At 43.4% G+C, this 15,312-nt stretch overlaps 1 protein-coding gene across 22 annotated transcripts in view; it reads right to left on the minus strand.

The window, feature by feature from the left end:
• Window positions 1–8,256: 8,256 nt before the first annotated feature.
• Window positions 8,257–15,312, minus strand: part of CTNND1 (catenin delta 1) — a 57,434-nt gene continuing 50,378 nt past the window's right edge. For 9 of the 22 annotated variants that reach the window (XM_083700615.1, XM_083700600.1, XM_083700617.1 and 6 more), the window contains 8 exons: window positions 15,117–15,267; window positions 14,074–14,266; window positions 13,826–13,940; window positions 12,790–12,877; window positions 12,312–12,359; window positions 11,212–11,303; window positions 10,730–10,786; window positions 8,257–10,456 (listed from right to left, as the gene is read on the minus strand). In XM_083700615.1, the coding sequence (XP_083556741.1) occupies window positions 10,445–10,456; window positions 10,730–10,786; window positions 11,212–11,303; window positions 12,312–12,359; window positions 12,790–12,877; window positions 13,826–13,940; window positions 14,074–14,266; window positions 15,117–15,267 (756 nt within the window). In that variant the 3' untranslated portion in view covers window positions 8,257–10,444. The remainder of the gene's footprint in view (window positions 10,457–10,729; window positions 10,787–11,211; window positions 11,304–12,311; window positions 12,360–12,789; window positions 12,878–13,825; window positions 13,941–14,073; window positions 14,267–15,116; window positions 15,268–15,312) is intronic. The other 13 variants (XM_083700621.1, XM_083700619.1, XM_083700602.1 and 10 more) reach the window with 3 other exon arrangements.

The raw sequence follows: 15,312 nt of genomic DNA on the forward strand, positions 1-15,312 counted from the left end.
TGGCTTTTTGGTCATTTAGGATGTGTAACGGACATTGTATATTTTTTCCAAAATCACAATTCACCCTATTATTGACGTTTTTCCAAGGATGGGTTAAGCCTGGTTGTAGTGACTCACAAAGTGGACAAGTGTTGAATCATTCACAAAACCTATTCAACAGCATTTTGAAACCACCGGGATATAGTTATGTGAATCACCTTCTGAGATTGGTTCAACAATTCAAAATCTTACTTTGGTGGAACCCAAGTTCCTAATAGGCACGACTCAATCAAGCCTCCATCTCCAACCTCTTAGTTGGAGTATTAGCATGGTCGCAGTGGAAGTTGCCTTATATTGAGTCAGACCATCTTCCCCTCTAGCTCAGTTTTGTCTACACTGACTGGAAGTGGTTCTTCAGAGTTTCAGGAAGGATTACCAGTATCTTGCAGCCCTACTTGGAGATACTGGGGAAAGAAACTCCTATTGCTCCTTGTCGAACAGAAATTATTCCTTCCCCAGTCTTGACATTTGATTTCAAGTTGCAAGACTTCACAGAGAGAACTTAACCTCCTGCCCCTCATGTCTTGAAGAATCAAAGCATAAACAAAATATTAAAAGGTACTATATTCTTTTCCATGAACTACATTGATAAAAGTATGAGACAAAACAATATTAATCAGAAAACTAAAAAGAAGATGGGACACCAGTTAAAAAACCATTGCAACTGCTCAATTATTTATTTATTTATTTGTTTTTCCAATTTTATTTTTTTCAGCTGTCCTTGGAAGGAGAGAGAAAATCCAACACCTGAGGAGAGTTTATGCTTTTGGTCCTAGGGACCCTTAGTTATATTTTCTTTGTCCTAAGAAAGACAGAAAAATATATGAGGCTGAAGAAACTGAAATGTGGCAATTAGTCAACAGAATTGTGTAAAAGACCCTGGGTGGAGTGTAAGAAAAATCTGGGACAGCATATACTTTTAAAACAATATATAAAGAAAACCAGGAGGGATAGCTCTGATAAGCAACAAATAGCGTAGTTGCCTTTTGTTCATGCAACATTCACGGGCAACATTTAATGGGAATTAGTTCTTGTACAATCCATTGAAACTACAAATTAAGTTAATTAAGATTCACTTAATATTCAGATAGTTAAAAGCTGGAGTCATCACTCATTTTCTTGAAGACTTTATTTGGGAGAGGACCATAGCTTGGTGACAGAGCACATGCTGTGCATGTAGAAGTCTAGGACTCAATTCCTGACATCTGGGAACAACTCCTGCCTGAAGCCCACTGCCAGTCAGCAAAAACAATATTGAGCTACATGAACTCGTAATTTGATTCATTATAAAGGCAACTTCCTGTTTTGCTCAGTAAAGCATATTGCTGCAACCCAAAGCAGAATCAAGCCCAGTAAATAATATTTGTAGATGTGCTTAACTCTGTAAGATCGTGAACAGAAAAACAAATATTCCGGTGTCACACTCAGTGGGGATCTAAACATAATATGTAACTTTGTTAAAGGAATGCAAATGAGAAGAGGGATCAAATCATCTTAAAGATGGAACCATATTCTTTTCCGTGTATATAACATAAACTACATTGATAAAAGTACGAGACAAAACAATATTAATCAGAAAACTACAATTTGGAAGTCAATCCAACTCCATCTTCTGTATTAATCCATGCTTGATTCAATGGCTAACCTTTCCAGAACAAATGCAAGCAGATTCTTCTATGTTATACAATGCACACTTACACCATATTTTGTTCTGATCATCTGAGTCAAAGAAAGAACATAAGCCTGGAATGCCAAATGAAAGTGAAATTCAAATGATACAAACAAAAGTTGATAACAGCATTCTGCTGCTGAAGCACATTACACATGTGTTCCTAATACACATGCTTATTCCTATAGCATCTCTTTTCAGAAATTGTCTTTGGTTTTGTCAATTACCAGGAGTGGTATTGGGAGCTAACCAATTTCTGCAGGTAGACACAGGCTTGGGTAGCCATGGGAAAGGACAGAAAAATGTTAACTTCCCTGCCTTTAAATTTCAGGCAACCATTTTTGGGTGTCATGGAAGGAGTGTGAATTATTAGGCTTTTAATTTTTTATCATTATATTTTCAATCACAGGAAAACCAGTCTTCAGTACTATGTACACATGACTTTACATGGGGAAAGTGTTTGCATGTTTCTGCCTCCCACAGCAAAATGCCTTGAAAGGCTCTGATAAGAAATAAAACTAAGCTTGTGTCCTCATAGCAAACTGGGATCAGAGAGGAGAGAATACATACCTTAAATCACAAGGCCAATCTTGCAGTCACTGAGATGTAGTCTCTGCAGAAATAAAGCACAAAACCCCTTCCTCTACTTACCAGCCAAGCTGACTTCAGGTCAAGAGCAAGGAATCAGTCAAAATGGTTTTTCTCCTGTTTTACTGCGGGCTGTTTGCATGCAGAGAAGGATTCTGCTTACAGACTCCATGAGCCCAATCCTTAAGTAGAATCAGGATCTAGCTTGACAAAAACTGGCCCACTCAGCTTTTCTTTTCTAACTGCTCAGAGCATCAGTCACACGCCACAAATTACAACCCCCAAGACCTGACTATGCATAGCTATGCCTTTGGCCATCTCAGCAGGCAAACTGAACAGGGGAGCTGCTGGCTTTATATAAGATCAGCTGGGGGGCCAAGAGATTCACACTTTGTTTCTTATGGGTGAAAGATTCACAGCCCAATTATCCCTTGATGAGCTACTTGGAAAACAGATCAGGCATTTAAGTATAAAAAATTCTGGAGTAGAGAGACGTCACTTTATAAGGGCACCTGAGGCCTTTGAATCCTCTTGAGAGAGTGACATTTCTATAGGGACTGATCCAGATGATTGGCTGCTGCACCTACACAACTCTGGTATTCAACAGACAAACTGCAGCCCAGTGGGATCCCACTGTGGAAAGTGGTTCTCCTGCAGCAGCAGGTGTCTGTGTCGGTGGAAAGGGGCATGCAGGGAAGACAGAAATTGGTGATCTTCAAACTCCTCACTAGGCTCACTGTCAATCCATTCATATGTATAATAAATGCAGGCTACACCAGCAAGATGAGCAATAGCTAGTTTAACTTCTTGGTTTCTGTTACACAGTTTTTAGCATACCTTTGCCTTTTGGCCACTAGGTGGCAACCACATAAATATTACAAGATGATCTGCAAACCGTCTCAGTCCTCCATAATCAGCCTGGGGTGACCCTAATGAAGAGGCTGGTCTTGCCTGTCTTAAGGAGGACAAACCATCTGGGGGGGAGGCCTTCTGTTATAGGCCTTGTGTGCAGGCTCCCCTGAAGGCTGCAAACATGCAGGGAAATTCCTGTGGGGAGAATTAAATAGGTCTTAGAATCGTAGAAATGTAGAGTTGGAAAGAACCATGAAGGTCATCTTGTTCCACCCCCTGCAATGCAGGGAGCTTCTGCCGAAGTTGGGCTCAAATTTAAGACCCTGAGATTAAGAGAGTCATGCTCTACGGACTAAGCTATATGAATCCTTGTGGGCCCACCTGTGTGGGTGAGCAACAAAATTAACCAGCTGGGTACTTGGATTCAAAATGTGGAGCATTATGCACTCTCCTACAGAGAGAACGCCCCAGTAGCAGAGTTAAGCTGTAGTATAATGTTAGGAAGGGACGCGGGTGGCGCTGTGGGTAAAACCTCAGCGCCTAGGACTTGCCGATCGCATGGTCGGCGGTTCGAATCCCCGTGGCGGGGTGCGCTCCCGTCGTTCGGTCCCAGCGCCTGCCAACCTAGCAGTTCGAAAGCACCTCCGGGTGCAAGTAGATAAATAGGGACCGCTTACCAGCGGGAAGGTAAACGGCGTTCCGTGTGCTGCACTGGTTTGCTAGATGCAGCTTGTCACACTGGCCACGTGACCCGGAAGTGTCTGCGGACAGAGCTGGCTCCCGGCCTATAGAGTGAGATGAGCGCACAACCCTAGAGTCTGTCAAGACTGGCCCATACGGGCAGGGGTACCTTTACCTTTATAATGTTAGGAATATAGGTTGTTGCACCATTTTTATTCTGTTTAGCTGCACACAGCAGCTGACCACATTCTACTCCTCCTGCAATCAGCAGACTACACACTGCTAAGTTTAAAATGCCTTACTTACAGATTCAAGGTCTCAATAATGCATTGTACCATGCAGCAGCAAGGCTAATACAGGCATATAACACTCTTGGGTAGAAAGTACAGAATAGAGTTCCAAGCATGTGCTATAAGTTTGGGAGCAAGCTTACACATGTCCATATTGTTGCATGATAGAGACTTCACTTTCTCCCTCTCCAGAAGAGAGGGGTGTGTGACCTAACCAAGTCTATTTAGCAATATAACTCTGTGGTCCTTTACCCCTTCATGCACTAACTAGCCCTATGCTTGCTAGTTGTATTTTTTTGCAATTTCCTACCCATCCTGAATGCTGCATACCATTGCTGCCCTTCAACAGGATGGACAGATAGAGGTTGGTCCAGTCTCTTTCCACCCCACAACCCACCCACCCCACACTATGCAGTTGCTGGCACGCATTGAAGGGCCCTTAGTGAAGTTATTGTCTTCCTATGCTCCTTTCCTCTTTCTACACAGTGATCATCACAGTGATAAACTCCAGGACCTTGTTTACTGAAGAAACAAAAACTTAACAAGTCCCCCGAGTAATAATCTGGGTTCTGAGTAATAATCATCCAAGTAATCATCTGGAGAAATGCCCCCATCCCATTTTCAATTCTGAGATGTGGAAAGGATGTACATGGTCCTGTTTTCTCTCTTTCAGTGAATAGAAAGAAATTAGACACCACCTCTGTAGTTTTATGCATGATATTTTCTGATATAACAATACCACCACACTGTGGCCCGACGATGGAGATACAATTATTGCTTCCATAGTGCAATGCCTCCCTTATGACCTTGGTGGTCTTAGTTCTGATCATGCTTTGGGTAGATTGAAAGTCATGGAAATGGAACAACAGAGTGAAGGAGGAATATGGCTCACTGATTTACACAGGGGGGCATACATTTCCAAAAAGAAAATGTTCCTGATGTGAAAGGATATTGATATGAGAAAGTGGATAGCTCAAAGTTGGTTCTTCTTTTTTTTTAAGGGGAAAAAGGGAAAGCAGGGATCTACCTAAGTAGTTCTGAAATAAATATTCATCTTTTCACAGACTTTTGAAAACAGTAACAAAGACCATAAAGCACTTTCTGAACTGCTTTGTGTATTTAAATAAGAGGGTAGATATTATTCCTTACTGGCACTATCCAATATAGAGGTTTTTATACTTTTAATATTTGCTTTTATATTGTTACACACATAAATCATCCATCCATGCATGCAGCAGTAATACAGGGAAAAAATAATGTAACAAAAAACAATATGCATAGGAGTATTGCGCCAGAGGGTATATGATAAAAAGGGCCACAAGTTCATGATAAAACACAGGACAACAGTCAGATATTAAAATAATAGGTGCCTTGGTGATAAGTCCAGACTAATCACATAATGCAAAAAAGGAGCCAAATTGATGCAAGAGCAGTGTGCTCTCCTCTAAGAGCACAGTGGCTTTGTGTTAATTTTCCAGCTAGTGCCATGAACCGTCCTGAGAGCTACTGATGAAGAGCGGTATAAAAATTTTTAAAAATAAAAGAACCACCCACCAGCACCTTACAATCAACTTGGTGAACAATTCCCAGTCCTGTGGCAGCTAGTAGAAAATGAATTATATCTTTGCATGACAGCCCAGATGTAGACCTTGAGCCCTGGGTCCAAAAAACCCCCACCTATCTGGTTCAGAATAGCAGTGATATCTTGAAAGATTCTTTGTCAGAATCTTTGCCAGTATCCTGGAACACCACATATGATACTCTGTGCTCAAATGGTCACATTCACACCAACACAATAGATTCAAAGTGGTGTTTTATACTGTTTTATTTGCTTTTTGGTAAGTCAATTTGAGTTTCAATTTTGTAAAAACAACAACTAATTAGGGCCAGCCCACCCATTAGGCAAGGTGAAGTGACCACCTGAGGTAACAGGATCCACCTGGGCAGCAGATCCCAATGTTGATATTTCTTCCCCACTTGTTCCTGATGTAGATCTTCCTTCACTCCTCCTTCCCTGGCAGGGAGGGGGACCGCCATTTGGGGGCCTGCCTCAGGTGCCAAAATATTTTGGGCCAGCCCTGCAACTAATAAATATAATAAATAATAGATGCTTCATGTCACATCAATATGTACATACATGTATCACTGCAGCAGTGGTTTTTCTTTTCCAGGGCACTGCTTCACACACAATGTAATCCTAATTAATACACTTTTGATGGTACTATTCCTGTAGAATCTGCAGTGAAAGTTCTCTATGCTTCTGGGACATTCCATCTGGATTTTCACATATCTGGTGGGTCGCCTCCAGATACCTAAAAGGTTAGGACCTTTTACATCTGCAGCGGAACTACTACTTCGCTGAGAAAAGAGGACATCCACCCAAGTATCATTCTTAGAGTGCATTACTGAATCCTAGGAGGTAATTTTAAAAAAAGCATTTATCCAAATTTGATCCCACTTATGTTCTTCAATCTGACATTTGAAGTCACCCTCCCAGGATATCCTAAGACCTTAGGAGGAGCCCATTGCCTGGCTTGTAAATACAGTGGTACCTCGGGTTACAGACGCTTCAGGTTACAGACACTTCAGGTTACAGACTTCGCTAACGCAGAAATAGTACCTCAGGTTAAGAACTTTGCTTCAGGATGAGAACAGAAATTGTGCGGCGGCAGTGGGAGGCCCCATTAGCTAAAGTGGTACCTCAGGTTAAGAACAGTTTCAGGTTAAGAACAGACCTAACCCGAGGTACCACTGTATTGAATATCAAGCCTTTAAGAATTCATATATTTGAGCAGTTAAGGATCCAAAAGTTTAGAGAACATAAACAATCCCCCTGACAAACTAAAGATTTAGCAAATGTTGTAAACTGAATTGATGGAATACATTTATGTGCTTTATTTCCAATTATTTAGGAGGTGTATTGTGAAGTGGGCAAACAAACCAGCCCTCTCATGTTAAAAGTTCTCATCTCCACTACAGAAACAGCAAGCGGGAAGAAACAAGATTTCTTCGCTGATCCCTCTTCTCCTAGCTTGGTTTCTTAATTGGCTTTTCGCCCCATCATAGGTTCATTGCTTTTGATCTCAAACCTCTGCCTTTTTCCCCCTCTGGTTGCAAGAGACAGCAAATGTTGGCAAAACTCCTGTTTTCATCTTTTGAAGAACTAAACAAAACTCCAATTCATTGTTTTCATTCAAACGAGGCTTCTCTTTCTGTGTTTTTCATGTTCATATTATCCATCAAAGTTGCAGCATCTGTTGGGGGGGGGGGGAATGGTGGCAAGGAAGGAAGGGAGGAAACACTGGTTTTCAGAAGCTTGGACCTTCCATTGCATTTCATGGCAAGTGGGCAGTCAGTGGGCTTTCTCTAGTGATCCTGCAATACTGCTGCCCCTTCAGTTTGTATTATTGGGGGCAGCAAGAATGTCAATAGCCAGTCAATGGAAATCTTTTTCACCTCCCTCGGTTGTTTGGCTTGGTAGAGTCTGAGGTATAGCTCTCTCTGAGAATCTCACATATTTTAAAAAGTTAAGTAACTAGAGACAGAACATAGACCACTAATGGTCCAATTAAGTTTGTGGAGAAGATATATTTTAGCATACTGAGATAAAGTGATTTCTTGATGTTGCTTGTGATGATAAAAGATGCATGAATTAATATAAGGTATTGTTTTCCATTTTCTTCCCTTCCCTGTAATCCATCCTAGTATTTCTCTTTCCCCCACCCTTTGAATCAGTATGTTTGATGTTACAGTAGTTGTATTTTGTCTTTAATTTAAAAATTAATAGTTTATTTTTTTAAAAAAACAAACCTCCTAACTCTTGGCTCAGAGGGAAGAAGAACAAGGCACTCTCAAAACAGGAAATCATCCTACTGACAAGTTTGCTGGGTAGGTTTAAAAGTTTAGTTTGTTGCAACGTAGATGGAGGTGGACGATTCCCACTATACTGTGGATGGCCTGTGTAAAATCTTCACTGGGAAGACATTTCAGGGTCTCTGGTTAACTTTATAGGTACAATTCACCTGAAGAAGCCTGACTGACTCTTGCCAAGTGAATCCAGTCTGATTTGGTGAATATTCATCTGCAGCACATATGTAGACAATAAATGACAGTCTCAACAATATTTGGAGAAGGCAATTCCATTTTAACAAATACACACTTTAAAACTTTATTTATATAAAAATCATTTCACTTTAAAAGCATTACAGAGTGAGCACAGGACTCAAGGAACAGCAGGATGTTCCCCTCCCCCCGGGGTGCAAAGGAAAAGCAAAACAAAAGAAGTCAGTGAATTATTAGTCCCTCTTACAGCATTGAATTGGTCAGTGGGGAAGGGGCTTTTTTTGGTTCATCTGGAAATAAAAAAGGAAATAGTGTTTTACATTAGAAAAAGTCAAGTGACTCCTCCCTCAGAAGGCTGATTTGCATGTTTGATCCCTCCCACTCCCCCCAAAAAGGAAAGAAAAACTGGGATAGGAGCATATCAGAGGCACCGAAAAATCTTCCACTTTAGGCCTTCCCCCACCCCCTCTTGTGCAATGTGGATTGTTAGTGTGGAGAGAATCCCAGGAGTTGAGGGCAACAGAGTTCCTTCCAGTTACTAAGCAGAGGCAGAGCTTGGGAGGCTGGGAGGGAGGAGGGAGGGATATGCTGCAGTCATCTTCCGTAGAAAAAAAGAAAGGTGGGAGTCACCAATATGGTGCCCAGAGCTAGTCACTATTGTCCCCTTTACTGCTGCTTTGCAGATTAGGACAAAGATTGTAAGCAGACCCTCTAAGTTCCTCTTGCTCCCCCAAACAGGTGAGCTATTAAGGTGCACAGCGTAACCCTCGCCTAACCATGCTTTCACACCTCTCCCCAACCCATGAGCCCTTTAGGTGGTTGACAGATTCATTCCTAATCTCTCTCACTCAACTAGGATGCACCACGGCAATTACAATTAGGATTCTGGTTCTAGTTCGGGGGGGGGGGAGAGGGAGGGAGGGAGAGAGAGAGAGAGAGAGAGAGAGAGAGAGAGAGAGAGAGAGAGAGAGAGAGAAGAAGAAGAAGAAGAAGCAGGAGCGCAACTCTGTGCCAAAATATCCATCTCCCCAGCCCAAGCCCTTTTGCCTTTCTCACACAAAACTACCAAGGGCACAAAGCTTTTTCACAGTGGCGAAGAAAGGCACGTGTACATAGTGACAGATTTAAGAGTTTTCATTCCCCTGCCTGCATGGGAGGATTTGGGCAATATTTACAGACAAGTCTTCCCTCCCTCACAAACTTTCCACATCACCCAGCTTCCCAACTTCAACAGCCTTCTGCACTTTTTGCAGCCCAACCCAGGCACCCACTGCTTAAGCCAAAACTACCCACCGGCAACCCCAAAACCAGAGACAGCCAATGTGGTTCCCCTGCTCTCGACAGCCAACATCACTGCTTCTAGGTAGGGAGACTTCCGTCCCTTTCACCAACTTTCACTTAACATACTCTGGTCCGATTCCACCTTTCCCTCAACCCCCCTGCACCCCAAATTGCTCTTCTCCCACAAATAAATAGCTTCCTAGGCGCTGATTTAATCCCTCTCAGATTAAAACTACCAAGAAGCAAGAAAACGGGAGGAAACAGATGCAAACCCACACATTCTTCCTCAGCCTATGAGGATACAGAGGGCTGTCATCTCAAAGAGATATTCTTTAAGGCCATCTTGCACCCAGATGGCAGTCACCCACAAGCTGTCCCTCCTTTGTCATCCCCTCCCCCTTCCCTCCCTCCCAAGCCACCACCACTACCACCACCAGGAATGTTCCAGTACTTCCAGCATCCTTTGTTGCAAGAAAAAAAAAAGAATCACACACAAAAATATATTCTATAGGCTAAGAGAAGGAGGAGACTGGTCCTCTGAGTTCTTCTCCATGGAGAGAGAAGACACTGCATTTAAGAAAACAAAAAAAAACCTAGTTCCAGTATGGTAGGTTTTCAGCTGAGATCCATCTGCACCACGGGGCTTCCATCATCTGCTGCAGATGAGAAGCTTGTAATTTTAGAGTGTTCTGCCTTAGTCGCTTGAGTGAGATCCATCGGGAGTATTTGGTCTTCAGGAATTGCTGCACTTTTGAAAAATACAGACAAAAAGTAGTGTCCAGGGAATTGGATGGGCGCAGCCATCTACAGGGAGGTGTGAGGCCCTGTGGGCTCAGGCGGGGCCAGTCATTTGGCGCTGGGTGGCTGGACTTGTGTGCCCAAGAGATTTTTTTAAAAAGAGAGAGAGTCAGTCCATTTCACCACAAAGTGTTATACAAAGTATGTTATAAACCCAAAACAGAGAAGGCAGATGGTGGCAGCTCTAGATCTTCTGCTGTGGAGAGAGACAAGAAAGCCAAGGTTAACATAGCCACAAGTCCAACGGCAACAAGGAGAAGATTTATATAGAGCAAGCAGGCATGGAATCAAGCAAGCCAAACTCCAAGTGTCCTCAGTGAGGCAGGTCTCTGAAAAGTGGATTGTTAAGCAGCGTCCCAGATTTTGCCCCTGCGAATGCTTGATTTATTGATTTGAGGAACAGGCCAGATTTTCCTCTCCCCTGCTTTTGGATACAGAAGCAGAAGAGCACCAAAGCCACGGGACATACCATAGGAGGATAAAGCAACGCATCACTCTCCGCATAGGATTCCTGCCCTTCCTCCTGCTGTAGACACACACATTGTTAGTAAGGACGGGTTGTTATGTAGGAAGGGGAGAAAAGGGAGCAAGAAGTCTAACTGAGAAGTCACTGGGGAAAATGAAAGAGAGGCTGAGTTGAAGGTGTGAATAGTCAACAAAGACATGGGTTAGGTGTTTAGTTAACAATTCTGCAGGCCCCAAAAAAACATTGGTGGGGGGCGGGAATGGTTTGTACCAACACTATTCCCAGTGCATTATTCAGTTCTGGAAATCCTTGGCTTTCTAAGCTTTGAGAGTTTTTTCTCTTTAAACCTGTCAAGGGATATATAAACTACAAAATAAGCTTGGACAGCAAGCTTCTCTTGTTCACTCCCCAACTTTTTTGCTACCCGTGCCCAGAAACACCTATGCCCCAGAGGTCTCCCTCAATGGGCATATCCCAGTCTTTACCATCAGTGGGGCTCCCTTCATAGATTCCATTTCTTCTCCAGATCGTTCCAATGTCCTATTATGGTCCCGCTCGTTCAGTGTAGAGTAATTGTCTGAAATGAAGAGGAAGGCTTGATATGAGGAAACGTCACATGGGCCCAAGGTAAGCAAGGACACACTCTTCCCTTCCTCTGCGTCAAGAGTCAATTTACATTTCCCCAGCCAGCCAGGGAACAAGCATCATCTTCTCCTTCTTTGCTGATTTACAGATGAGAAGTCGTGTGCACACAGAGCACTGACCATCATTCCCTCTGCATTCTTCTCTTCACTCGGTATTCTCCCTACTAGCTAGCTCAATGGAACTGGGGGGGAAAGAGGACTCACCACAATGCTGCCTAGCCCTGGGACACCCTAGAGTGCAATAAGCCCGCTAATTTAAGGGAGACATATGCCAGCCTTAGTTTCTGGAAAAGCTGTGTCAACCTGAAGATAACGAGAATGTATTAGCTGTAAGCATCTAGAGGGGAAAGATGAATCCTGTTTCATTTTGGAAAGGCTAGAAGGGATCTATCATTGGCTGATTGCCTACATAAAAGCAAGGCTATCTCCCTAATGCACTTACCTACTGCATTTTATTAGCAGGATGCAAGCGCACTGAAGCCAGAGAAACTATACTCAACTTACCTTACCAGTAACAGCACTGGTTGTGCTTTATTCTTAGCAAAACTGGACTTCCAGCTACTAAGTGGCAGGAGGATTAGCTACCTCTGTGGGGTTGATGGACAGCGCTGGCAAGGACCTAGCAGAGCATCTGCACAGCTGGACTGGCTATGCATTGGTGTGTTCACACGTACAGGACTGAGTTAGATGACAAAGCACTTGTGGCCCACTAGGTTTTGGAGACAGGTTTGGAACACTGCACAGCTATACACAGAAGGGTGCTGGAGTATATCCAGCAGTAATGAATGAATGAATGAATGAGTCATCCAGCCAGTCAGTCAGTCAGTCAATCAATCAATCAATCAATCAATCAATCAATCAATCAATCAATCTCTTAACCCCCCCCCCCCTCTCTCTCTCTCTCTCACACACACACACACACACCACTGAATCTCCCATACCTGGTCCAATGTTGCCCATTTGGATCTCCTCTCGAGAAGATTTCTTGTCTGCACAGAATATAAAAATCAGCGCAGTTAGCAACAAAGTCCTTGCTCCTTGTTTTGACTAATGTGGGGCTTGTCTTATCTATAGCGGCATTAAGAGTAAGCCATTCAATTAAGGTCACAGCAGAAGTTTCCCACCAGCAGAAAACCTGCTGGCAATTTTGGTCATTCCCTTTCACTATGCTAGAAATACTGATTAGGGGCAAATATTAATATTCTTAAATTCCTTCTACAGATTGCAACTTTCGACAGTTTTGAATGATGATGTTTTGTGTTGCTGCAACACTGAGCCACTCTTTCAAAAAACAAATGCATTCACTCTTTTTTATCTTCCTCTTTGACTAATGGGCTCTTGCTGCAGCTCAGTGATAATGAAGAGTGTCTTAAACAAAATAAATATCATGTTAAAAGTTACAACTAATCTTGCACTTACCTCCTTTTTGGTTCTTATCAATGAGGGGCAAGGTGCTGTCATCAAAGGAGTTGCCACCCTGGCTTCGAGTACTGTTACTCCGGTTCACCTGAAAAGAAGGAACCAGCTGGTATATTTAAGCTGCCATTAGTGCTGATGTTCCTAGCTACCTAAGTATTTCCTCAGCACTTCAATGCATAGGCTGCCATCCATGGGGGCTTTAGGTGCACCCCAACACAACACAAACACGCCCATTAAAGAGGACAGGGCTGCAGAAACAAGCTTTCGCAGGTGTTGAATGCAGCCTGCCCTGAGAACCTAGGCCTTCAACTGAAAGGCTGGATTCACCCTTTGCTCTTTTGACACAGTGTGGTGTAGAGGTGAGAATGCTGGACGAGGGAGGAATCCATTTTGAACGGATTTGTACATAATTTTGGCAGTTCTGACTTCATCAAGCTTTCCTCTTACACTGGAGCACCCTTGTGCATCAAGCACCTGAACCCAGTCCAATAAATTATATGCAAAATTATACAAAAGAAACAACATTGCACGATGTCAAGTGTTCGATTGGGGGAAGCATTTCTGCTTGCCAGTCGAAATGACACTCCCTCTCCTCCCCCACATGGTGTTCTGGGGGCTCCCCTGACCTCTCCAGTGTCAATTTGGAGGACATATGGGGACACCCCGTTGCAAAAGCCTTTCTGCTGATGGGGGGCTCATTTGTTGAAACCCACCGTCACACGTATAAAAGTCAAAACACACGTTGTGCTATATTTCTGCGGCATAATTTTATATGTTAATATAACTGTATTTGTATAGTTATATGCAGTGCTGTATTTTTTCTCTTTAGGTGCTGGTTACTTTAGGAATCCTAGAGTGTACGTCTGTACACATATTAAGACTGTGCATAACATGCTAGAATTGTTTCTTTTTTTAGTGGAACTGAAGTGGGGAGAACTCTCTTCTTGGCGAGTAAGGCGGGGATTAGGGGAAAAAATCCATGTGGATAAGCTCAACATTTTCAGAAAATTCCACCCCTGGTTTAACTCCCAGATACCTGGAAGTCAGACTTCTTCCATCCTTCCTTCTCCAGTGGCTTCCGCAATTCCTTATACCCCCAGATTGTCTGCAGTACAAGAGCAGCTGCTCTGATTTCTCTCTCTGAGCGGTTCCTAGGAGGAGAGAACATAAGATTATTACAAAAGAACAAACAGCCCAGCCCATAAGCTTCCTAAGAGAAGGATGGGGGGGTGTAGAAATCTGTGCAGGCACCCTCTACTTAACCCCCTTGGGAGCTGCACCCACCCAGATTTATTGATCAGAACCAGTTTCTCAATGCCTTGCGTCTCCCGCAGTTTCTTGGCTGCTTCCAAGTTATCCAGAATGACCTCATTTATGGTATTTAACACAGAGACCACAGTATCTTCAGAGAGGTTCTTAGCCGGCGTTTGCTGTCCCCCTGGCAAATTCTTCACTAAACTGGGGATGGCATGCTTGCCTAGGAAAGGGAGAAGATCAGAGTTGGTTAGAGGGAAAAAGGAACAATATAAACAGAAGTGATCAGAAGACAGAAGCAGAATTTCCCAACAGACTCTTAGACCTCGAAGGCTCTCCTACCATGAAACTGATATAAGGCACAGGCTGAATATAGCGGAGAGGGAGGATTCTGTTCTCAGCTGATCAAGGGAATGCAACTGTCAGAACTTCATTCATTCACCCAGCAGAGCAAGTTGCCAGCCAAGCCTCATTTAGCTAGGTGACAGGAGAAGCCATAACAAAATGCTAGTGCTCTTGTTGGGACTACAACTCCCATCAACCCTTACTTTGGAGCCATGTTGTTTGTTGTAGACGGAAATTGAAGTTTATATAAATAGATATATACTGGAGAAGCCTAGAAACCCTCAAAACACTTGAACCTTGCATCACTTTATGCCAGTTTCCCCAAATCTGGTGCCCTCTAGAGGCTGTTGGATGGACTCCAACTCCCAGGACCCCTAAACTTGGCCATGCTGACTGGGGCTGATGGAGGGCACCAGGTTGGCAAAGGCTTTTCTCGCCAACCTCCACCTTACAATATTCTACTATGATTCTTGATCAATAATGATCACAAACCCACAAACAATTATCCTACTGCCTATGGGCACAGGGACCCTGACCACCAGTGCGTTCCCTGGCACTGAGCATCTTTCAAGAAGCAGCATGAGTTGTGTTTGGCTTGGCTGATTCTTGGCATAACTCAGCTAGCATGTGTTTTGGAAAGGATCCCCCCCCCCCCGAAGTGTTACCCACACCCAACTGCTGAAACAGGACAAAAAATCCACCAAAGACCCTTTCCTTCCTGCTCTCACCTATCAGCTCTTTGTTACGGGAATCCACAGCCAGGTTGCGCAGGGCTCCAGACGCAGCTTTCACTACACGCTCGCTGTCATAAGTCAGCAGGTCCGCAATGGCAGAGAGGCCTTTCTCCTGGCGCAACGCAGAGCGGATGTACCGACCATACTGCAAAGAGAGAAAATACAAGACACTTGGCTTAGTGAAAGAGCT

The sequence above is a fragment of the Podarcis gaigeae genome (assembly GCF_964106915.1).
Source record: "Podarcis gaigeae genome assembly, chromosome: 1".
NCBI classification, from domain to species: Eukaryota; Metazoa; Chordata; class Lepidosauria; order Squamata; family Lacertidae; genus Podarcis; species Podarcis gaigeae.